The 23,358-nt window shown below is 42.0% G+C and overlaps 1 protein-coding gene across 3 annotated transcripts in view; it reads right to left on the bottom strand.

Moving 5' to 3' along the window:
* The window catches only part of MEIS1 (Meis homeobox 1), a 108,295-nt gene that overhangs the window by 38,414 nt on the left and 46,523 nt on the right, over positions 1-23,358 (bottom strand). For all 3 annotated transcript variants that reach the window (XM_050972366.1, XM_050972367.1, XM_050972365.1), the window contains exon 8: positions 13,529-13,674. In XM_050972366.1, the coding sequence (XP_050828323.1) occupies positions 13,529-13,674 (146 nt within the window). The remainder of the gene's footprint in view (positions 1-13,528; positions 13,675-23,358) is intronic.

The raw sequence follows: 23,358 nt of genomic DNA, 5'->3' as shown, positions 1-23,358 counted from the left end.
GTGGGAAAGGCAAGCAGGCAGCAGCCCAAGTTGCCAGGGGTGACTATGGAGCTGACAAGGCCAGGATCCAGCAAAACCCACCCTGACTGATGACTTCTGGGTTCCTGCTGACCTTTGATCCCTTCTGGTTTGGTCAGGAACAAAAGAGCCTGTTCACCAGGGCCCCTCACAGGTATATTTAACAAAAGCAGCCATTGCCTATATGCTGATTAATGTGTTTGCCATACATACGGCAAGAGGAGGACCACGGGCACCCCATGCTGCTGTGCAGGTAAACACCAGCTTACCTATGTCACACAAAATAAATCAAGGAAATCCACCATGAGGCACATAAAAACAACTAAAACGGGCAAAGACAATTTTTGTCACTAATGCAAGAAGTCGCTGAGACTGGTGATGATGCTATGAGCACTATCCCTGTGGACCCAAAAATCTGTGGAGAGTTTCTGTCATTAGAGATCTGATGCTGCTCTGACACCAAGGGCCATCAGCAGCTCAAACACGCCGTTCCAAAGATGCTGTCGGCTACAGCAACCATGGAGGATTCTGTCCAACCCTCAGCAGCCACTTTCATCACCGCATATTGTCACCATAGCAATGAAGCTGAATGCAGGCAAATGACAAGGGTCTGTCATCACTCAGCCCTGGCCTGACAGCCCTCAGCACCAGTTGCTCTCATCCAGTTGCTCTCAATACACAAATAGGTCCTCAGCAGGCCCAAAAGTAATAATCTGCCCCTCCACAAAGTCATTGTTTAACTGGCACTCCCAGTAGCAGTGTGCAGCCCTTATACCCCCTGGAGATGGTTCTGTTTTATTCCACAGTGAGGTTTTGTGCTTTAGGGAAAAGGAAAAGTCAGAAAATAGAGAGCCAGAAGGAAGACACAGCTACCCAAACATCAAAGATCAGAGATAATCAAGGAAAAAAAAAAAAAAGCAAAAAAGAAAAAAGGAAAAAAAAATCTATTGAACAAATGGAAGTAAAACATGAAAATTATTGTTTGTGAGGAAAACAACAACACTTCCTATGTAGTGGCTTCAGCAAGGAATAGCAGTGGTACTGACAAAGTCTAAAGCTCCTTTCTAATTTAAACATGGCAGTTGTATATAAAATGCATCCGCTGCTCCCTTCACAGAAACAGGTGTTAGGGGTGAAGTCAGGATAACTGGCAAGGTATGCTGGGCTGTCACTGACAGCAAGCACGGCCAACACACTGCTCTGCCTTCACGCCAACACCAAAATCAGGGTCCCAGCTATTTTCACGCTCTTCCTGCCAGAGATGCCACAAAGAGACAATTAACTTGTTCTACTTCCCTGCTGCCTGGGTGGAAGTACAGCAAGAAAAGACAGAAATCAGAGATGGAAAACACTATCTCATCTAGAGCTTGTCTGCTGCTTGGATTAATCATAACATTTCTATTTCAGGAGAATTTCTATGTGGGGTCAGTTCTTACTCATCTTGCCCATGCAAACTCACTCCCTTCTAATTGCAGCACGTGGGGAAGATGGTGAGAAAGATCCGTCTTGGTGGTTACCTTACTTAGATCATCTTGACCACGCACTTTGGATTTTACTTTGTGTTTAGTCATACAGAAAAGCCCAATTTAACAGCAGCCTTGTGTTACGTGCCAGCCCTCTCACCATTTGAAAAGATGCCTTTGAATGATATTTAATTTAGGCTTGCTTACATGCTGAATTTGCTAGTGAACACATTGGCTATGTGGCTCTTATTTAACACAATCACTGTCCCCCCATAGTGTGGAACACGCTCACCCGTCTGCAGCAGCCCTGGAAAGACAATTCACTGTTAAAACATTTTTTAAACCTGATTTACCGTTCCAGAGAAACAACTCGCAACTAATCTTCCAGGACAAATGTAATGCTGAAAAGCAACTAAACTGAAACGTATAAATTCCATATATACTTAAAAATATCATTGTCTGTAATTTAATATAACAATATTTCTAGGCCTATAACCTTGCACGCAGAGGCAATTTCCCAAGCATTAATACTTAAATGGGTCATATGCACCACATCTGTCATTCTGTCCTGAAGTCTATGAGGCACAACCAAGACTCTGCAAGCCTATTGATTTTTCTAGCATTTGCTTTAATTTACTTAACCATTGAGAAATCCATCAGTACATAAAGGGCAACTGTCCATTACTGCCTCATTTGCAGACATTCTTTCCCCTCTTTTTTTCTTTTTTTTTTTTTATTTTTTTGGTAAATATTTCCCTTTAAATTGCTGTGTGTTTACAGTGTAAAAATGAAATCCAGAAAGCGCTCACACCTGTTTCTGTTCAGTAACTGCTGCACTGAGGTATATGTAATGTACTTAAAGATAGAATAAATATCTAGACATTATTACATCTGTGTGCAAAGGGTGGTAAATTAGATCCTAATTACATTAACAGGGATTCTGCCTCCCAGCTTAAATTTTACATGAGCACTCTGTAAAAATCCAAAAGCTCTGCTGTGGTTTCTTTACGAGCTGGTGATTACAGCTACTTCCTATGCGGTCACTAAATATTCTGTTTACAAATAAATGAAGAAGCCTTGAGCCAACTTGCCAGGGTAATAATCCGTGTTTTTTATTTTTTTTTCCTCCAGCAAACCTTTACCACATATGCATGGCAACAATCAGAAGCCCTGGCTTCATCTAATTACTCTATCACATAATTTCACAAATTGCCTTTTCACTGGGGAGCCAAGTGCAAAACACGCTCACAGTGGGATTTCAGGCAGCAGCTTTCATTTACTACTCATTTCTTGTTAAATTAAACACAAAAACACCAGTTGTGTGAAAGAAGTCAAAAAGAATGCTTGCAAATGAGCCAGACAAGTGTATCTTATATTTATACCATTTGCACAAAATAGCTCATTGGCAAGCTGGATTTTTAATGGCACCATTAACATCTTTAACCCTTTTAAGGCCTGGCATGAGGCTGGTAACTGGATCATTCTGACCAAACTCAGCCCAGCACAACGGGACCAGGCAGCGCATCAGCCTTATCCTTTTGTTCATAACTGGGAAGAGAGGCAGCATGCCCCAACTCTGCCTCCACGTAAACCTTCTAGTTTACCAGGGGTTAGAGAACAAAATTGATTCCACAAATTTCTGGGTATTATACCCACCTAATGCAAGGGAGGGAACAATCCTAGGAAGAGATCAAGTGAGATTTGTAAGAGCAATTTCACTTTTATCCAGGACAGCCCTGCCTGGTGTGGGGTACCAGTGAGGCTTGGGGGCACAGGGACCTGGAGGATCAGACCCCTGATAATTATCTGAGAGTTAACAAGGCAGGATTGCAAGCTGCCACCAAGGATCACAAATTATTTTGAAAATAATTGCATCAAGTGTACCATCGCTGGTGGAAGTGAACCAGAGGTTACACAGCTCTAAAATGACATTTTGTACATCAACAGGTACAAAACTAAAACACGACCATTAGTAATTAAAGCTGCTCCTTTTGTAGCACCAAAGCCAGTAGGTCAGGTACCATTTTACATCAGAAACCAGCCTTGATGGCTGCAGATTTGCCAACACTATCTACACAGGGAGAAAAAAAAAAAAAAAACATTAGCAGCAGCTGCCTGTATGCCTCGACATTGAAAAACCTATTCATACAGACAGGTGGAGTAATTTAAAAGCCAATGTGGTGCAATTTTGATGCAAGTAATGCCACTGTTTACTAAAATGCCACCATTACTGCTGTTTATGAAAACATTACTAAAATTGCATTTTATTCATAAGAATCCTAAGGTTTGGGTTATTACCAGTTTCAAAATTATTCCGACCCCAACTGCATCTTATGGCACTCTGGGGTTTACAACCTGCTGCACTGACAGACCCATGCTCAGGTTTCAGCAATGAAATCAAGGGTTTATCCTCTCTGCCATTCCCACACAAGCACAGTGCCGTTCCTGCATCAACACAAAATCCATGGCAAATAAGTGGAGTTCTGCCAGTGAAACTGTTAACTAGCCAATTGTCTAATATGGCATTTACCTTTCCAAAAATATCATTAGGAACCCAAAAAGCTCTGTCTGACATGAATAAGGATGGCCTAGGAAGAAGAGTTTCACTTCAAAGCTGACTTTCGAGCAATCAACAGAGCAAGGCGCTCAAGGCAAAGTCCCATCATTTTCTTTTTGGGTTCAAAAACAGATCTTGGAAAATATCTTTATATCATGAGCAGCCTCTTGGTTTTTCTGATGTGACTCAAGTGACCACTTTAGTGTCACTAACATGACTACCTTGCTTTTTGGATCACTGGGATGGAGGACCCGTTGTGAGAAAAAGTTTTGCTGTGGTTAGGTTTTTTTTTTAAGTACTTCCAAATGTTTAATGCTGTACAGGTTGGATTAGAAAGGGCCAACTAGTAGCCAAGAAAAGAAAATCCATGCTTTATCTAAAATCTGAGAAGTATTTTCTGGGCAGAAGTTTCTGCTTCATAAAGCAAAAGATGAAGTGGTAAGGCTCCTAGACCTTGCCTTATTAAAATGATGGCCCGCCACTGAAGTGAAACGAGCACTCTTCTAAATACTCTGGGTCTAAATCAGGCAATGATGCAAAAGGCGAGGTAAATTAGATAACTACATATTAACTTAAACTTTTTTCTGCCTACTTACCTTCTCTCTACACATATATTTAGCACTGCTGTAGCTTCCAGGGTGAGAAGCTAGAAGTACCATGACGACTCATCAATAAGATAAGATTGGTTGGGCTTGATGATCTTAAAGGTCTTTTCCAACCTTAAAAATTCCATGAATACATTTGTTCCATGAATAATGACTCCATGAATATTGAAAATCGGATTTTCAGCTGAGCATTTTGTTGGAAAGGATGGCCTTACCCATGGAAAATTTCAACTTAACACCATCCAAAAAAAAAGGTTCCCTTCCAAAGGAAAATTTTTCTCTGGGTAATTTTGATGGGCAGACAGCAAACAAAAATACTTAATATTATGAATTAGAGTCTGTTGAATAAGTGCAACAAGAAAAAGCATGTAAGCTGTAACAATGCAGATTCCGTGTAGCTGACAGTAAATGTAGGAAAAGGGAAACGAAACTTTTTTAAAATGGATAAAAAACCAAGTCACTTCTCATGCCTGTCTTGGAGCAACAAACACACTACAGTCACCACAATATCACTGCTTTGGTTTCTCCAGACAAGGGTTAAGTTCATGCAAACAGATGTAGGATAGTGTATGCCAAAGCAAAGGAATGCATCTTACACAACTTGATGTACCACTTCCAAATGCGACCCTATTTGAAAGGCAGCTTATCTTACACCACAGATTAACACATCACATCAGATATGCGCCCAACTGGTTTGGTGCCTTGTATTTTGGCACTTTACCTGATCTGATTCAGTCATTTGCTAGCACGCTGGCATGCTGTGAAACTGCTTCAAGAGTTAGATTTCCAGCAAAAAATTAACACTGGCACTTACATACATAAGCATATCTGAGAATCAACACAGGCTCTTTTGTAGCAACTATGTTAGAGGACAAGCTAAATAAACAACTAATAATGAACAACCAAGCCCATTAATTTATCCTCATTTCCTGCTCACCCACTGCTTGCCAAGATACTGTTGCTGCCTTTAATGCACTTCATAGTGCAAACTATTCACCAAAATATTGCCACGGATACTTCCAGATTTAAAAATTGGTGACCAAACTTCCCTCCCTCTCTGTCCCCCTTCCAAAGGTGATACTTGAGTTTTGTAGGTCTGCTTTGACTGCAGAAGGACAGTGCATCGGGTAAAACATTGCCGTGTCTTGACTGGAGGAGGCTAATTTAAAAAATGAAGCTGCACACAAAATATCACAGCTGCAAATATAAAAAGAAAGGAGAGGGTGGAGAAAAAAGCAAAGCATCTACTGCTGACTTAAAAATTCTTATTACTGCAAACATTCTTGCTGGTTAACTCATTTCCGAGAATATTTATGCAAACAAAAGGAGTTCTAGTAAAACCAGAGCAAGTGTAATTTAGCATCTGAATTAATGTTTATCATGTTTCAACTTTTCAGTATTCCCTTGCTTCTACTCAGATGTGAAATTCTGCTCGTGTTGAAATTCTAATGTGTTTCAGCAGCTTCAAAATAATTCAAATTCTTTAATGTGCTAGTTGGTGGCTTCCAAATTGGCACAATAGTGCCTCCAAGCTAGAAACTGAGGGAAACTGGGGAAAAGGCAGGATGGTCCTTTGGGAATAGATACACACACACACACACACACACACACGCGCAGAGTCAGACAGACACACCGACACACAGACACAGACACACTCACACCCAGACACACCGACACACACACCCCGACACACACACCCACCCCGACACACACACACACAGACACACCGACACACACAGACACAGACACACACACCCCAACACACACACACACCCCGACACACACACAACACAACACACACACCCCGACACACACACACACCGACACACACACACCCCCCAACACACCGACACACACAGACACACCCAGACACACACACACCGCCCCCGACACACACACACACCCAGACACACACACACCGCCCCCGACACACACACACACACAGACACACCAACACACCGACACACACACAGACACAGACACACCAACACACCGACACACAGACAGACACACCGACACACACACAGACACACCGACACACACACAGACACACCGACACACACACACACAGACACACCGACATACAGACACAGACACACCGACACACAGACACACAGACAGACCCACACCCAGATACACAGACAGACAGACACACACACAAAGACACACGGACACACAGACACACACCCCGACACACGCACGCACACACACACCCCGACACACACACACAAACACAGACACACTGACACACATACACACACACGCGCGCGCACGCACACACACGCACTCTGTCTCTCTAAAATCTTGTTGACTCAGGTTATTGATTACCATCTGATTTCAACCAAAATACTTCCCTGGATCACTGCCATTCCCAAGACCTGTGAGGAGCCCCGATGAGATGTCACATACCCTATAGTTTAAGACATGATGGCTGTCTACAACAGAAGTGGAGCTAAATCACAGGTGTTAAAAAAACCAGATGCTGTAACTACACCACACTTCTGAATGTGAGAAGAGCCTAATAATCTGTTTTCCTTGAACTAACTGACTAAAGCACCCTCTATTTTTCCTTTCTGTTCTAAAACCAAAGTTTTGTAGGACAGCTCAGCACTGACAACTTAAGTGATCTACAAGACAGTGCATGAGACATGCTCTTTCCAAGAAATCATGAAACTGGAGCAACAGCAGCATTACCAAGGTTATCACCCAAAACCCAAGAGTTTCCTTTTAAAATGGCAAAATTTCCCTCATGCTAGAAAATGGACTAATCCTTGGAAGTTGGACAACAGGTCAAAGCCACAGATTTGAGGACAATTGAAGAAAACGCTGGAGGTTTTAACAGTCACTGTCCTCCACAAAACTCTGAAGGGTTAAGAAGTTAATTCAAACACAGCTACCTGAATCCTCTCTGCCTTCCTTTCTGGAGCTCTGAGTTCAATTGGGACAGAGCCTCAGAACAATTATTTTCTCCCATAATAACATTCTGCATTTTCTGCCATGGAGATGACTACCACAGCACCTCCCCCAGCAGAAGGGAGCTGAGGACCCTCCTTGTGGGTTACTATGCTAGATGCTTTTGTTGGATGTTCTGGTAGGTCTTCCTGCTGCCAGGAGCAGGAAAAGCCTTGACCTTCCCAGTCAAGGGAATGACAATGCATGAGTGACTCAAGACAAGCTAAAAAGCCTGGCTTTTCCCAGGAATTTGGGACAGCTGGCACTGAGAAGTCTTGCAGATGTGGAAGAAAGCCTTTTACAACTTTGTCCACCATAAAATCAAGTCAAGGAGGAGAACTGCGTATTTGGGATAAAGTGGGAGGACACCCCCACGCATTCTGAGTCCAATATATGGAAACCTGACCCCTGTTACGCAGATGAGCTACAGGAGCCCTCTGGCATTTTGCAGAGCAAGTACCAGTTGATGCAGGATGGAGACTCACTGTAAGTTGCACTTTTTAGGCGGGAGGAAGGAAGGGGTGTTATTTTGTTTTAATGCTTCCAAATCTCTCAAGATAAGAACAAAGAAAACTTGGTTTAGCCAAGTATTCTCCACTTTCCATGTTTTCAGTGTACCCATCTACCCTTTCACTATACTCCTTTCCAAAACCAGGCAAGCATCCCACATGGGAGTAGGGGCAGGCAGCCAAATTAACCCCATGCTTCTCCCAAGAAAAAAATCTCATAACCATGGAGGGATGAGAAAAGACATGAAATTGACTTGTTTTTACTTTAAAGACATTTTTGACTTTATTTTAGCCAGTAAAATATTAATATAAAAAGAGAACTTAAAGAATTAAATGGCATAAGTTTTCTATCACAACAATCCTTGAAGCGATGGGGATTATTTTTCTCTCCACTAGATTCAAATTACCTACTTCCAGTAAATTCTTTTACAAATAACAGCTTTACTAGATTGCATATTGCTTATTTTTTTCTTATTTCATATCATGGGATCAGGTAATCAATAAAAGTTAAAAATACAGATACATAATAGAAAAAATCCTTTCACTTTAAAGTCAACATCTTTCAGCCATGTATTTTACTTTCTACTCAGTCACCCCTTTCAGTAAGATTTAACCACTTAAGAAAATTGTTTAAAAGCAGTTAAAAATAATGATTAAATTATGGGATTTACATGAAAGAAATCCTCAGCCCATTCATTTTTTTTTTTAAATCATGGCAATTTGTTTTTTAAAAGGTGTTTGAAGTCCTCGAATCTACCTCTTGGCACCATTAAAAGGGAGTAGTTTATAATCCCCTAATGTGCTTAAATAAAGCCTTCAATAGTTTAAATTGTTATTAAACATCTTTTGGGATTATAATTTTATGGCTTTTTTTGCCTGATTAGATGATGAATGTGAAGATCATCAAATACTCATCATATAACAAACCAATTACATTGTATAATCCCCAAAATGAGGTTTGAATCCCAACATTTTAAATTAAGCTGGATTTAAAGGATGCAGAGTATTCACAATGAGTGAAAAAAACCACTTGAAAAGACACCCCACAAACTCCCTTCTCCTAGTTTTGAACAAAAAGGTATTTATATCAGTTCCAAATACCAATTTATACCAATAATACCATTGCTGGGACAAAAGCCTAGGATGGGCTGAAGCAGAAACTAACTCTGCTGCCACAATTAAATCTACACAGATTTAACTCTAAGCAAGATTATTTTTTAATTCCCCTCCCCTTCCCCCAAGCTTTTTCCTTATTTCACAACCCCTCCTGAGGGATGTACATGACAGTGAGGAGATATGCTTGAAAAATTTGGGGGTAGAGATGAACCCTGAATGTTAAGTGATCAAAAAAAAAATTTAAAAATTTAAAAAAAAAATTAAATTCTAAAAGGCCTGCAAAACATTGCTGGGCTGCAACACACCCTGAAATTATCCTTAGGGTGACTTTCTAAAGTGAAGCACCAGCACAGAACTGATTTGCCTCAGTCCCTCATCCAGACCCTGCATGGCATTTAATGCTCATCTGACGCCACTCCACAAGACACTTCTCAATTTTGACTCAACTTTAGCAGTTCTTCACCAAATTATTCCTCTTCTTCTTTTTTTTATTTTTGTTCCAGATAGTTTACATTTCAAATTTACAGTAAAATCCTAAAAACAGATTTCATAAACCTTCAAATTTGTGAGATGGTGTCATAAACTACCATGAAAAATTTTGACAAGCTCCACAACTACATTTTGCCCACCTGAGCAGCTCTTCCAACCCAGAAGTTTAAGCAAAATTAAATTAGAACACCAAACAATTAAAAAAATATCCTGCAAAGTCCTAAGTGTGAGTCTGGTCATCACTTTTGCAATTGTTTTAGCTGATTGTTTTTGTTGTTATTATTCCAAGAGGAGGGGGAAAAAAAGGCAATTTGGATGAATTTATCCCCTGATTTATCCCTTGAAAAGCTTCAGAGTATACTGTCTGCATCTGCAGAGGACAGTGCTTGCCTACCCTTTGGGCATATGTCAACTCAGTTCTGCACATCAGTCAAAATACTGGGTGGGGGGCTGGAGCCTGACACTGAGTGGAAACTACTGCCCAAACACTTCAGCATCCGGAGAGAAAAAAATTAATTTCTTCCTGAGCGTGAAACAAGAACTAGGGGACAAACCTTCGGAAATGAAGTCAGTACACAGAGGAAGACTTAAAGCTCTTGGAGATGGAATAACTGCATAGAAGGAATTAACCCAGCCTATCCACCTTTGAAACACTGCATTTGTCCAGTATTTATTTTAGGTCTTTCCATCCAATAATTATTAGTATGACAGACACAGCAATTACTGTCTACTTTATTTAATTCCATGCCACTCATGTGTATTAATATTAAAACTGTGGAAAAAAAATTGCTTTTGAGAAGGAGGACTCCCAACTAACATCCCAGTTAGGAAGCACCAATAGTCAATGGGATGCTGGATTTTGCACTTAACTGCTGCTCATTTCTTCTTTGCCATTTTTCAGATGGCAAAGTGAAGGCAGGTTAAGTGCTGGGGGCAAAAGGGAGGTATCACCAGTCATGACACATCCCCTGCCTGAACAGAACCACCTCTCTGTCTTTCCTCACCTCCCACTTTATGGAAGACCTTGTGTTCACCCTACAAAAAAATCAAATCTAGTGATAAATAAATGGGTAAATAAATAAATAAACAAACTGCATGGGATCTCTGGTTTCCTCAGGATGATCTCCCTCCTGCAGCAAGGACATCAGTTGGGGGCACCACCAATACCATTGTGCAATGTTATAAGAACAGCCATGAAGCCCAGATGCCCTCAAAAATGAACAGGAGTTTTAACTCCTTCATCTCTCCCCCCACTACTCCTCAGGTCTTATCACAGTCATTTCTGGGGCCTGGGTATGTTTTGGTGTTTTTTTGCACCTCAAGCAGCCTGTGAACATGCTCTGTTGCTCCAGCACTTGGAAGAGCCTACAATGTTCTCCAGACATGTTTTAATTCAAGTAAACTGCCCAAGATCCCACCTAGGTTGTGTTTCCAGGTCCCCGCACGAAGGTCAGACTGGATAAAGCAATTCTGTTTTACTGAATTGATCAGATAAATTTGGATCTACCATGCTGCCCAGGAGAGGAGAAAGCTGCCCTGCAAAAAAACTGCATGCTTCACATGGCTGGGTTGGCTCTGCACAGGGGATGGTGGATTTTTAAAGCAAGCTTTAGCTCAGTGTTACAAAGTAGAAAAAGAAGCATTGCATAGGTCCTGCAAGGAATGGTTCTTTCTGTGTTTGAGTCTTCCAGAAGCAGAGATCACCTTACAAGCAGATGTCCAGATATTGTCTCCCAGGGGCTGCTAGGAGCCTGGAGCAAGCTCAGCAGCTACTCTCCTCTTTTGAACACTATTACCACACAGGAGAAGAGTGAAAAGCCATTAAAACCCCTGCACCTAACACAGGTGAAACAGTGAGAGGGTCTGTTCAGTCTGTCCTCTGGTCCTGAGACTAAGCATGGAATTAGCTACAGGGTCAGATCAAGCTCATGTAGTTAATGCTCTACACAGGGTGGCTCCCACCACAAAGGCTTTTTAGAGACATCCTGTAGCCTTCTGCCATATTCCCAGGAAGGCATTTGGAGGGGGCGCACCCGGCCCAGGCTAAGAGTGTGCTGAAGACTGCTCAAACAGTTTGCCAGGATTGATCTTTGTGTTCCCTGCTCAGATTTGGGTGATGCTTTATTTACTGGCACAAACACAGAAACAGGCCACTTTCAGGAAAAAAATATTTATATTACTTAATTTGCAATTCCTCACTGGAAACTACAGGAACTGACAAGGAGTTGTTCAGCATTCCCTAGTGTGCCTTGTCCTGACTGCAGAGCTTCCAGGGCCTCCCCTGATTCCTGAACCTAAACCAGGAGCATCGGGCTGGTGTGAGCACTGCTGCTGGCACAGCACCCATGGACTGTTCTGGGTGTGGATGTCCTTAATCTCACATCTACCTGCAGAGGGATACCAGGTGTCAACTCATCTTGGGTGAGGACCTACAAAGGGGGAGCCATCAACACCAAAGGGACCTCAGCCTTTGGGAAGAGATGGCACTGAACACACCAAACAGGGCTGAGGACCTGGCAAAGCTGGGACACGGCTGACTTGGAGTCTGCCAGAGAGAGATATTAACCTGGAGATATCTGAGGCCCTCTGTGGCCTCCAAGGAGCAGGGCTCCAACATGAAGGTTCATTCATAAGAACCCAGGACCGCACAGGACAGGATTCCCTGCCTGATCCCTGTGCTGACAAGAGTCATGGCAGATATCTGGTTTCTTGGCTCAGCAGTGGATGGAGGGGTGATGTGCATGAGCACTTCCTCCCCTTTACGAGTACACCCTTGGCACAGCTCCCACCAGGGCTGGGCAAGCTGGCCAGCTTCTAGTTTCATCCTCACCCCAGCTACAGGCAGAGGAAAGAGTCAGCTACTGGTGTTAGAGGCAGGAGCCCTTCTTCACCACCACCTGCAGGCACCCTAGCAGCCCTTGCCTGACCCTTACCCTCCTGGCACAGAAAGGCCGAGGCAAAAAACCTGGGGCTCAAAGCCCAGATCCCCACAGTGGATAAAAACATAGTGACAGATCACCACAATTTGATGAAGAAGGAGAATGGCATTAGAAGCACTTTTCTAATGGCTAATGTTTGAAAGTGTGGTGCATATTATAAAGCCTTGAAAGCAGCTCCAGCATCCAGTTTAATCCCACACACCTGTACAGAACTTTGATTTCTAATCCCAGGAATAACCCCATACAGGTAGCTGTGGTAACAGAAATAACTGTGCATACCCCCACCACTTCCTAACATTAAATACAGGGGTAACTTACACTCTGGGAATGAGAACGTCTCAAAGAAAAAAATTATACTTTGCTATTAAACCAGATACATTCAGACCTTTCATCATGAAGCTTCTGATGATCTCTGACAAACATCTGAATAAGGTCTTTGTTTGCTTTTGGCTTTGTTTTTTAATCTCTCCAATTGTTTTCTGCAATTCTCTGGAGCACAGAACCAGGGGCCAAATGCTGCTCTGTGCTCCAAAGCAGTGATACCCACTGCAAAGCAGGACAGGTCTGCAAGATTGTATTCATACAAGCTTTAAGTAAAAATCACATTTGGTAGTGATGTCTTCTTAACAATTGCGTCTCAAACAAACAAACAAATCTAAAAACAACACACACACACAAAAAACCCCCCCATACCATAAAAACATACGCTCTATGCTCTTCCCCTGGCATCTAGCAAATGCGGCAACAACAACAACTCTGCTCGGAAAAGTCCCTCTACTGCCTGGCAGCAACATCATATGTATTTTTTGCTTTCTATGACTACTACAACTATGACATTATCCATGTTTTATTTTGCATATGTGATCTAGAGTTCACTTACTGTTAGATGCTGGAACAGCCATGCCCTCATGATATTTGTGGCTACTTTGGGAAAGATGCCACGCTTTTTATGTCGCTTTTTGTCCTTATCTGGATCATCATCATCACCTGTGCTGGGGGAAGCTACACTGTTGTCCAAGCCGTCACCTGTAAATATAGTGAATCAAATTTTGACTTATGCTACCTTTATATACTTCAGCCGAAGCCTGGCTTTGGGTATAAACTGCATGAATATTTAAATGAGGTATAAATTCTTTAACAATGTAACTCACCAGGGATTGAGGGGATGGGGGGGGGAGGGGGGAAGAGACATGGGGAGAGGGAGGGGCTCAGAAATGTGTTAGCCCCATGCCAGTTTATCTTGAAGGACAGTGTGGCCATCTCCACCATTGTAACCCAGAATAAAAAGTGCTAACAAATTATAAAAAAACATTTGCAAGCATCCAACTTGCAAAGGTGGAAATGCTGGTTCTTCACACTAGGTCACTTCCCAAACATTCATCCCAATCAGCTACTTTGGCTGAGCTGACAATTAGGAAAGTATCAATGGTGTTCCAGGATGAAGATCATGACAAGTGTGAAGCTGGGTGCCTCATTCCGCCCTGGGGTTTGAAAAGTGGGGTGAATGCAGCTCCCTTGCAACATCATATTCTCTCAGCAAATTCATAAAAAAAAAGAAAAAAAACAGATTATTGAGGCATTGCTTATGTTAAGTCTTTTACAGATGTTGGTCTTCCCTTGATTCTTTGTTGGGAGGTGGGTAGCTAACTGGCTCCCCTCTTCCCAGCCTCAGCCAAAAGAAATTCAGAGGGGGATAAGCAGGCACCAATTTGATATACACCATTAGGAATTAACACCTTGCTTTTTGCCAGTGTGCCATATTAGTAATAAGTGTCTGCTTCTGTGAAACAACCACTGATCCAGAATAAATTTCCTTAACGCAGAGAAGATCCCAGACAGTTCTCATCACATTAGCAACACGTCTGTGGGAGGATGCCACTGTGTAACAGCCCAGTTGGGTCTGGGCTGATGGCTTAGCGGCCAAGGGAAAACAAAATTGCAGTGCCTACCAGTTTGCATGCAATTTTTGTTGCAAACACTGAAAGCAGTTTATAAACAAGCCCACAGAGCAAAGAAATCTTTGCATTGAATGCATATGGACTGAACAATATATCCTGGCTTCCAAAGACACTGTATTTGCAGCAACACGGAGTTGTGATGTTATTAGGCAAGTGTTTTTTGCACCCCTGGGCAAGAATGATGAAGAAAGTAATCTCAGTCTGGCTGAATACAAACTATCTCCGTTAGGGACAAAAATAAAATATATTTTTAAAAAAGGGATGCAGACTGTCATGATTTGTTAAACAGCTTTCAGCACCAAAAAAAAAAAAAAAAAAAAAAAAAAAGCTTTTATTAGTGTTATATTCTTAGTGTGGCAAATTTATAATTGTCCTTATGACTTGGCCTGTGTCTTTAATGAAACTGTAACTTTGGGTAGTTACAGACAAACACAAGATTCTTATGAAGAAATTAGATATCCAACAAATTCTTTGTAAGCCCAGTACGTAAAAAAGGGCTTTTATACAGAGAAGCAATTCACCATATAAAATAATAATTCATAAAAGAAACATGAGCAAAGGAAACAACTCAACAGCATTTAAAATTCCACAGGCTAATCTACTTTCTGTCTGCAAGAGGCAAACAAGGAAAAGAAAGTATTACGCATTCATTGATTAAAAATGAAAAGCTTCTAACCTAATGACACTGCCTTTCACCACCTCCCTGCCATCGTCCACCCACCTTCTCCCCCCCCCATTTTTTAAAAAATATACTCATTTCAAACCCCCTTCAGATTAATTTAGCAGGCATTGCCTCATGCCTGATGGGAGGAGGACTCATTGATAATTTATGGAAATATCTACTATAATCCAAGGGAGATGACTTTTTTTCCAGCTTTGTGCATCAATAGATAATCAAGGCCTTCAAGCAGCCTTAGCTTCCCATTACCTCGGGCAAAAGAATTCCTGAAAGCATGCCTCCAGGGCACCTGAATTATATCCTCCATTAGGGGAGGAAAAGCTTTCTGCATTCCACCTATAACACTCCCCAGAACCTTTCCTGTTTATTTCTGCTGTATGAAAGCAGAAGCATTAGGAACAGGATTTTTTAAGTGAAGACTTATGTAGATACAATGGAGAAACCTTTCAAGCGCGAGCCAGATCACCTCCTTCAATCCCGGGCAGTGACCTATCCCAAATAAAAGGTTTCTGTTACATCATTAGCTCAAGCCAAAAACAGCCTTGGCTTAATGCATAGTTTGTTCTTCCTACTGTTTTTAGGCAAATACTGCTACTTTACTCCCATCTGGGAGGGAAATTACACTGCTGGGCTGTAATCTAAGACAAGATTTTCATTGGAAGCAAATGCTTTCAATCCAGTGTAAATACTGGTGTATGTTCAGAAAAGCCTAAAACAATAAACCCTGGCCTCGACTGACACAAGTTAGAGAAAGTGAAAAGCAGGGAGAGGATAAGACAGTGCCCAGCTATCCTCAGAGCAAATGCTTCAGTAGACTTCTGTAAATTGTTTAACCTCTTCCACTTTTTTTAAATGGAAAATTGATCCCGTAAAGACTGAAACCACAGAGAGAAGTCTAAATGGTCAATTGTGGATTTTAGTATTTCCACCTACTTTGCAACTCGATACACTCACCTCTGTGAGGTCTCCAGAGATTTCCCCCTCCTTTTCTTTTTTCCCCCTCTTTTCCTCCTTTTAAAGATCACTAAACAAACTTGAAGCACCACTGACCAGCCACACGGTAGCAGCTACGAACTGCATTTGTAAAATGTCGGTGGCAACTCTGTTCCTGAAGTTGACTTCTCCTGCTGCCAAATGAAGGCGAACTGAAAAGGTGGAAATAATCATAGAAATGATGCTAGTCCATAAACAAGCTTACAGCCTCATTAGTATAGCGGGAGGCTCCACTGGGTGATTTATGCTTGTTTTGCTGATGCCATGAGGAAATGCCATAGGGCAACTTTAGCCAGCTGCTAATGGTTTCTGACAGCTTCTTAGCAACTAGTGCAAGCAACGCCATGGCTTTTGCTAGTGACAGAAACCGAAAATGTCATATTATCTGCCCATGTGTCACAAAGTCCGTGTGGCAATTAAGTAGTAGGCCAGTGACTGAGGGGCCACAGGCTCTTCAGAATGGCCCATGGCTATTTGGGGTCAAAGCGGGTGCAGTGTTCGCCTTTATGCTGCACATATGCATGGGTGTGTGCATGATCCCCATCGTGCTCCCTCTGCCCCGCTCCCCAATCAGTTTGGTCCATGTAGATCCTTTGTCCATTGAGAAACTTTGTCTCACTTTCTCTTTAGGCATGGCATGACATTATCAGAGGAACTGCAAGTAATCTGTCTTGATATGATGGTTGGAAATGGCACTTTAATTGGCAATACCTGATTCCTTGGTTTTGAGTGCTGGATCCGAAGGTGCTAGCTGTTTTTCTGCTTGCTCGCAAATTAGTCTAAAAGGATTTAAGATCACTGAAGCAGACTCGTTGCCTGTCAAATTGCTGGGAGCACAGCAACTCTGCACAGCAACTAGATGCTATTTTAAAAAAAAGCAAATGCAGAGCCTGTAAGGAGCAGAAGGAGAGCCCAGACTCTGCATGCCCGTTCCCTGGCGACCAGAATCAGGCGCTATATGTCAAACTGTCAAACCTTTCAGCATGGCCGTTTGCCCTTTCAAATAATATTTAAGAATTGTTTTTACACAATTTTTTATAGGCCATGGTCTAGTGAAAGAGGCCAACCAACAGAGAAAGGAATTTGTACTACAATTCGTCCATGGACGATTTCTTGACAGACCTGGGCCAGTCCCCACGGAGCGAGGCAGGTGACCTGGGGCAGCTCCCTGGCTGTTGGGGAGCTCTGATTTCAAACGCTCTCAACTCCAGCATCCCAGAGTTGCCTATTTAAGCACACCCAGGCATTTAGGCTGTGCTATCTTGTTCCATTCAAGAAGGGATAAAGCAGCATTTATCGTATTCAGCCCTGCTGAATGGCTCAGACTGGCCATGCCAGCAGGGGCTCCTCTCACTGCGTTCCCCTCTCCACTGTCACCGTGCCTTACAACCTCCCTTCCCCTCCCACTCCCCCAAAATTCAGAGGCAGAAGCAGCAAAGGGCAAGCTACTTTACAGCAGCCCCTCAAGTGGGTAATGCTCTCTTTGTCCCGGGTGATATGTTATAAACCTTTGTTGACAAAATAGGTGCTTCTGGAGAGCAACTTGGCACAGGCCCTTGCCTTCAGCAACCATGGTCGTGGCAGTTTACATCACCCCATGACACTGGAAAGTCTGGGAGCGTGGCACAACTGGACGACTTTCAGCCACTCCAGATCCCAAATCTACTCTCAAACCTCAACCATCAAGGCTGCCCAGATATGACATAAATATTCCCAATCCCAAGTCATGGAGGTTTCTGAAAGGATGGTAAATTCAGATGTTCTAAAAACTCCAGCCTTTTGCACGGGACTACAAAACCCATGCCTCTGCATGGAGATCTTTAGATGAACATCCTCAAATGATTTTAACTGACCAGAAACCTCAGTATCAAAGTTCCAAATACATCTTTACTAAAAGTACCTTCACTATATGTAACAGGTTATTTCTCACTCCACATAGCCCTGTTCTGCTATCAAGTCTGCTTCCCATTACTCTGACAGGACATCTGAGAGAGCTTTTGTGGTCTAGTGTTCAATTTTCATGGAGGGGGTGAGAGCAGGGCTTTGCTGAGGTACACCAAACAATATGATGAACACTTCCAGCTTATACAGTCCAATTCTACATAGGAATCTAAATACACTGCTTTAAGGAGTTCACAGGAGAAAGTTTGAAAGATGTGCACCCAGAAGCCCTAGGAAAGGCCTGGAGCAACTTTTAAGTGGACTGAATAAAAGCTCCTGGTGTTCAACTTATTTGTTTGTGTCCAAATGTCTCCTGTTAAAAACAGTTTCTGCCTCCTAGAAGAACTTCACAGTTTGCATTTACTTTTGTATTTCATGAGCTAATATAATTTAAATATACACTGTGTTTGGACAAAACCTGTTGACTTCTGTAACAGATTTATAACGTATTCAGTGCTATGAACTGAAACATCTAACATGATGGCCCAAAATTCATGGCCTTTTCAGTAGTGTCTTTTTTTTTTCCTAATTCTATGATAAGTTTTTTGCAAGCATTTAGATGCAAGTTCCTCAAATTCCTGCTTCTGGTAGCATGAGAAATCCTAAATTCCCAAAGCCAAGTATTTAACTGTTCACTGTCCATACATGTTTAGCTGTCCATCCACAGCTCTGTTGGTTCCTTTCTCTTTTAAAGAGTCCAAGAACCAAAAACTCTTAAGTAACCTTTCCAGGTACGTGGAAAGGAAGATTCATTAGCTTCAAGCAACATAATGTACTAGAGAGATTATAAGTGGCAAAAGTGCTTCCCTTAACCATTCTTCTTTGTCGTATACCAATTTAGAGGAACTACTGTGATTTCCACAGCTTTACCTACGTTATCCCTTACAGAAATAAAACTCCAGTTTGCTGGATACCCACACATCCACCATAACAACTTTTTATGGAGCAAACCAGGCTTATGTTTGACATTTTCCTATAAGGTACAAAATTATGAATTTTAAAAAAAAAGCAGGTCCACAGATGCAACAAGTTTTTCTGTGTAGTGAGAGAGGGAATACTGTTCACAGGAAATAGAACAAGGATCATAATTTCAGACCATCAGCTTTGAACAGTCTTGGGGAACCAAAGAACGTGGAAATTTCTTTTTATGTATATATTTTTCAATTTGTTTCAGACACAACCAGCTCCAACTTGGCACAGGAATGTGGTGAGAAGTCACACCCAAATGACTCTGACATGAGTCAGTGCAGCTATTATTCACGTCCACAAGTACTGAAGGACAAGTTCACTACTCAGGAAGCATCATTCCTGCTTAGAGCAAGGTGGCTAAACAGGCAAGCTGAGCAGTACAAGGGTTGAGTGCTCAGGTATGCCAGGAGAGAGCTGGAAGGTACTGACACAGTGTGTGGGTATGTGCTCAGCTGCTAAACCAAGCTGTACCTATCAACTGAGGAGAAACACAAGTTTTAACATTAAAAGGCCATTAAGTTTAGAATATTTCCCCAAAACACATTATTTTAAAATTTAAACACATGTGCATATACTGCATATGTAACATAAACTCACTGATGGCTCTCAATCTGCCAATGCCCAAGCAAAGCACATCAGCTGAGAATGGGACTACCAAAAAAAGGTACTTCAGAAAACACAAAATAACTATGGAATTTCTTTACTGGGAAAAGCAATTTATATTCTTTTGGATCCATATTTTGTCAGATATGAGGAAGCACCCACTCCTGGAGCTCCTGAGGTCAATGGCAATGACCTCAGCACACTGAGTGGCTTACAGAATGCCCAGAAAATAATTTACTATGGTGATGTAGCTCTGCTTGTGAATTTGAAAAGTGGTGTCGATGAGGGACCTTTTTATTTCATATTCCTTTAGGAGAAAGCCTCCTCAAATATACTTAATAAAAAGTTAATGAGTAACAACAAGGTTGGAAATGAGAATTAGCAAGGAACAAATACCACGTGTCTGGGTATGCACTAATCTCCCAGAGATGCAGTGCATGCTTCATGCAGGGATTCAGATCATGACATAAACAGTGGGAAGTTGTCAGTCACAGATAGTATGCATATTGACATTATACTAAAGGAGACAGTTGCAAAAATATCCTACACAAATATTCACAAATAGTGAAACCTGTAAAAGTATAAATTACACTGTGGCATTTCACAAACTTTCAAAGTTTTTTCTTGAACCATTGTACTTTGTTCTTCAGAGACAAGAGCACCTTTTTCTAGGAACTCAACCATATTTTTTTACTTGAATACCCTTCATGCAAGCAATGAGCAAATCAGTTGTCTATGCAAAGAGTAAAAAAAGCATTGACAAATAGTAGGGGAAAGCCCACAGATTTTACTCATTTTCATTTCTTTGGCAGCTTTTTATAGCTGTAGTGAAGGAAACCTCTTCTCTTGCACCAAGTAGCACTTCTTAATGAAGTTCAGAAAACTATATTATTATGGGTAAGTGTGCCATATTTCTGTAGCTGTGCATCATCGAATGAAGTACTAAAAAGAAAGCAATTCATTGTATGGGAAGCAAGCAACTTTCTGCTGCCAGCAACAGAAGTTTACTTTGAGCAGTTGGAAGCAAATAGCCTACAGAAAAGTATCTGGCTAAACAGAAAAACATCCTGCTTTAACCAAGAATGGTAAAAAGCTTAAAAAATCAGGGAGTTTTTTCCCTTAACCTAAAGCCACCATGATGGCTCTACAACTTCTTGGGAAAAACTGTTTTTCAGTCATCCTCTCTTTGTTCAAATACAGGCCTTTTTGATGAAACCTATCCTCTCCAACCTCATCAGAAGAACTAGTCCCATCAGTTGCATTCTCCATGAAAAGTCAACTACACACAACTGAGACACGGGTAAATCCACCACTGGATTCCATCCGACTTGCTTCCTTGTAAAGCAGGAGCACAAGAAGCAGCAGGAGCACAGGACAGCTCCACCATGGGGGAAATACACCCAACTAATGCCCCAAATGGCCAAGAGGTCAACTTCTGTAAATCTCTACAGCTCCTTAACAACTGGCTCTATCTTTGTGTTTATCCAGCTCCTAAGACACTTGACTCTTGGACTGAGCACGAGCAGCTATAAGAGGCTCAAAGCAAAGATCAGAAGCACATTACGTATAAACTAAGGGACGCGTTATCTGTAGAAACAGTTTATTATGTGCAGCATTTAAGTAGGCTTCCTTCCCTAAACATAGCTAAATTGCCTTGTGCCCTGCCTACATGCCTGCTCCAGAAGAGAAGACACTGTAGATTTCCAGTTTTACAACAGAAAATATGTGCCAGAACCTTGACATTGTCCAAATAATTCAAAATGAGGTTGTTCAATTGAAAAAATAGTTTTTTAAAAAAATGTTGGGCAAGACAAACCAAAATACTTGGGATTGTTGAACCAAACAAAAGCATTTTACTTTGGGCCAATGCAAGACCAATCAGTGCTGGCCCAAGTTGCAGTTTGCACTGCAGGAACTATAGCTCAGATACTGTTTGCCCCAAGTCCTCTTTTGCAGAGCTGGATCCCCTAAGCCACCAGAGTCATCCAGCCATAAAGAACAGGAGAGGGTTTGTCTAACTGTAGCTCAGGCAAGTCAGGATTAATGACCTACCCAACCCACATCAGATATTTCCCGTTGGAAGTTGCCATGTGCTTTGTGTCAAGTAAAAAAGTTCTTGTGGATACACAATGTATTTTCTTCTACTGCCATCCACTTCAAAGTAGAATCAAAGCAAAAAATTTTCCCTGTCCCTAGTCCATCAGTTACATCATCTGACAATAAAAACCAAGACACAAATGAAAGAAAACAAACATTGAACTTCACTTTGCATGCTACGGCTGCATCACATACTCTATTTCCCCACAAACAGTGACATATATTGTCACTTTGCAACTGCAAAAGGCAGCTCTAAAAGTGATGAGAATTAAACACCCCCATCTCATCTGCCTTTCCTCTTCTGACAGTAACATCTCCACTGCCATTGCTAAAAACCAACCATTACGTCATACAGCATTATAAAGATCCACTTGCAGCAAATCCCAGCCCCTGAACCCTGCCAAACTGGGCAACTAGTGAAAAAACATGTGGCTTTAAATCCATGACACAAATTAATTATTTCCTCATACTTAAAGGAAGAGGAAGATAATTTAGATTTGTTATGGAGTATTACTCCAAAAACCTTCATGAGGCAACCTGGTAATTCCCACTGGGTGACTCTGTATCTCAGCTACGGAGAAGAGGGCAGGGAAGAGGTTTGGCTGTGTCCACCCAGAAGAACCTCAACTTCCACAAGCTGTCTTTGAGGTCCGCATGCCTGCTGGCCTAAACTACTGGGCAGAGAGAATCAGAACGTCAAGGACTTGTGAATCTTCTAGTGCCTGGGCTTCGCATGAACGAGGCAAGAGTTGGATCCAAAACAATTATACTCCTGTTTTCTAAGGACCTGTAAGAAACATTTGCAATCATGAACTGAATGGATGGCATTTGGACTGCACCATGAATTTCCTCCCCTCATCCTGTCCTAGCTCTATCTGGGATGCTCAGAAGCAGCCTGTTTTGCCCCCCAAGGACAAAATCTTATGTTACCATGCACATAATGAACTCAGGAAAAACACCTGAATTACAAAACATGCATCCATCAGCCAGACCTTTCAAGGGAACGGCATACACAGAATTAATGTTTTTCCCCACTGCTCCTTGCTATCCAGCATCCTAGCTCCACTACTCTTGTTTCTCCAGCAAAAGGTGGTTCCTCTGGAGTATCTGTGAGAAAAGTGGGAGGCTGCTTCTCGGGAAGGGGGTGAGAAGCCAAAAGGAGTAAATTTGGCAGAGCCAAGCTCATACAAAATTTTCTTCCACTACTGCTCCTCTCCCAGCTCAAAAAGCAGATCTGCTGTGATGAGGTAGCACTTAAGGCATAATAGGAAAAACCAATCCAGAAGTCAGGCTTTAATGTGAAGGCATGGTGACACTGGGTCTGATGGCCAGCAAACAGGCACACTGCTGCCACTCACACAGCTCCTGCTGCCCTCTGCTCTGCCCAGATTCTGTGGCTCTACAGGATGACAGGGATCAAGCAATGACTACCATGGTGATCAGGCCACTAACTTCTTCTGCTGCAAACAC

Source organism: Serinus canaria, chromosome 3 (assembly GCF_022539315.1).
Source record: "Serinus canaria isolate serCan28SL12 chromosome 3, serCan2020, whole genome shotgun sequence".
Classification (NCBI taxonomy): Eukaryota; Metazoa; Chordata; class Aves; order Passeriformes; family Fringillidae; genus Serinus; species Serinus canaria.
The sequence above is the reverse complement of the archived record's forward strand: the minus strand, read 5'-3'. Positions and strand labels throughout refer to the sequence as shown.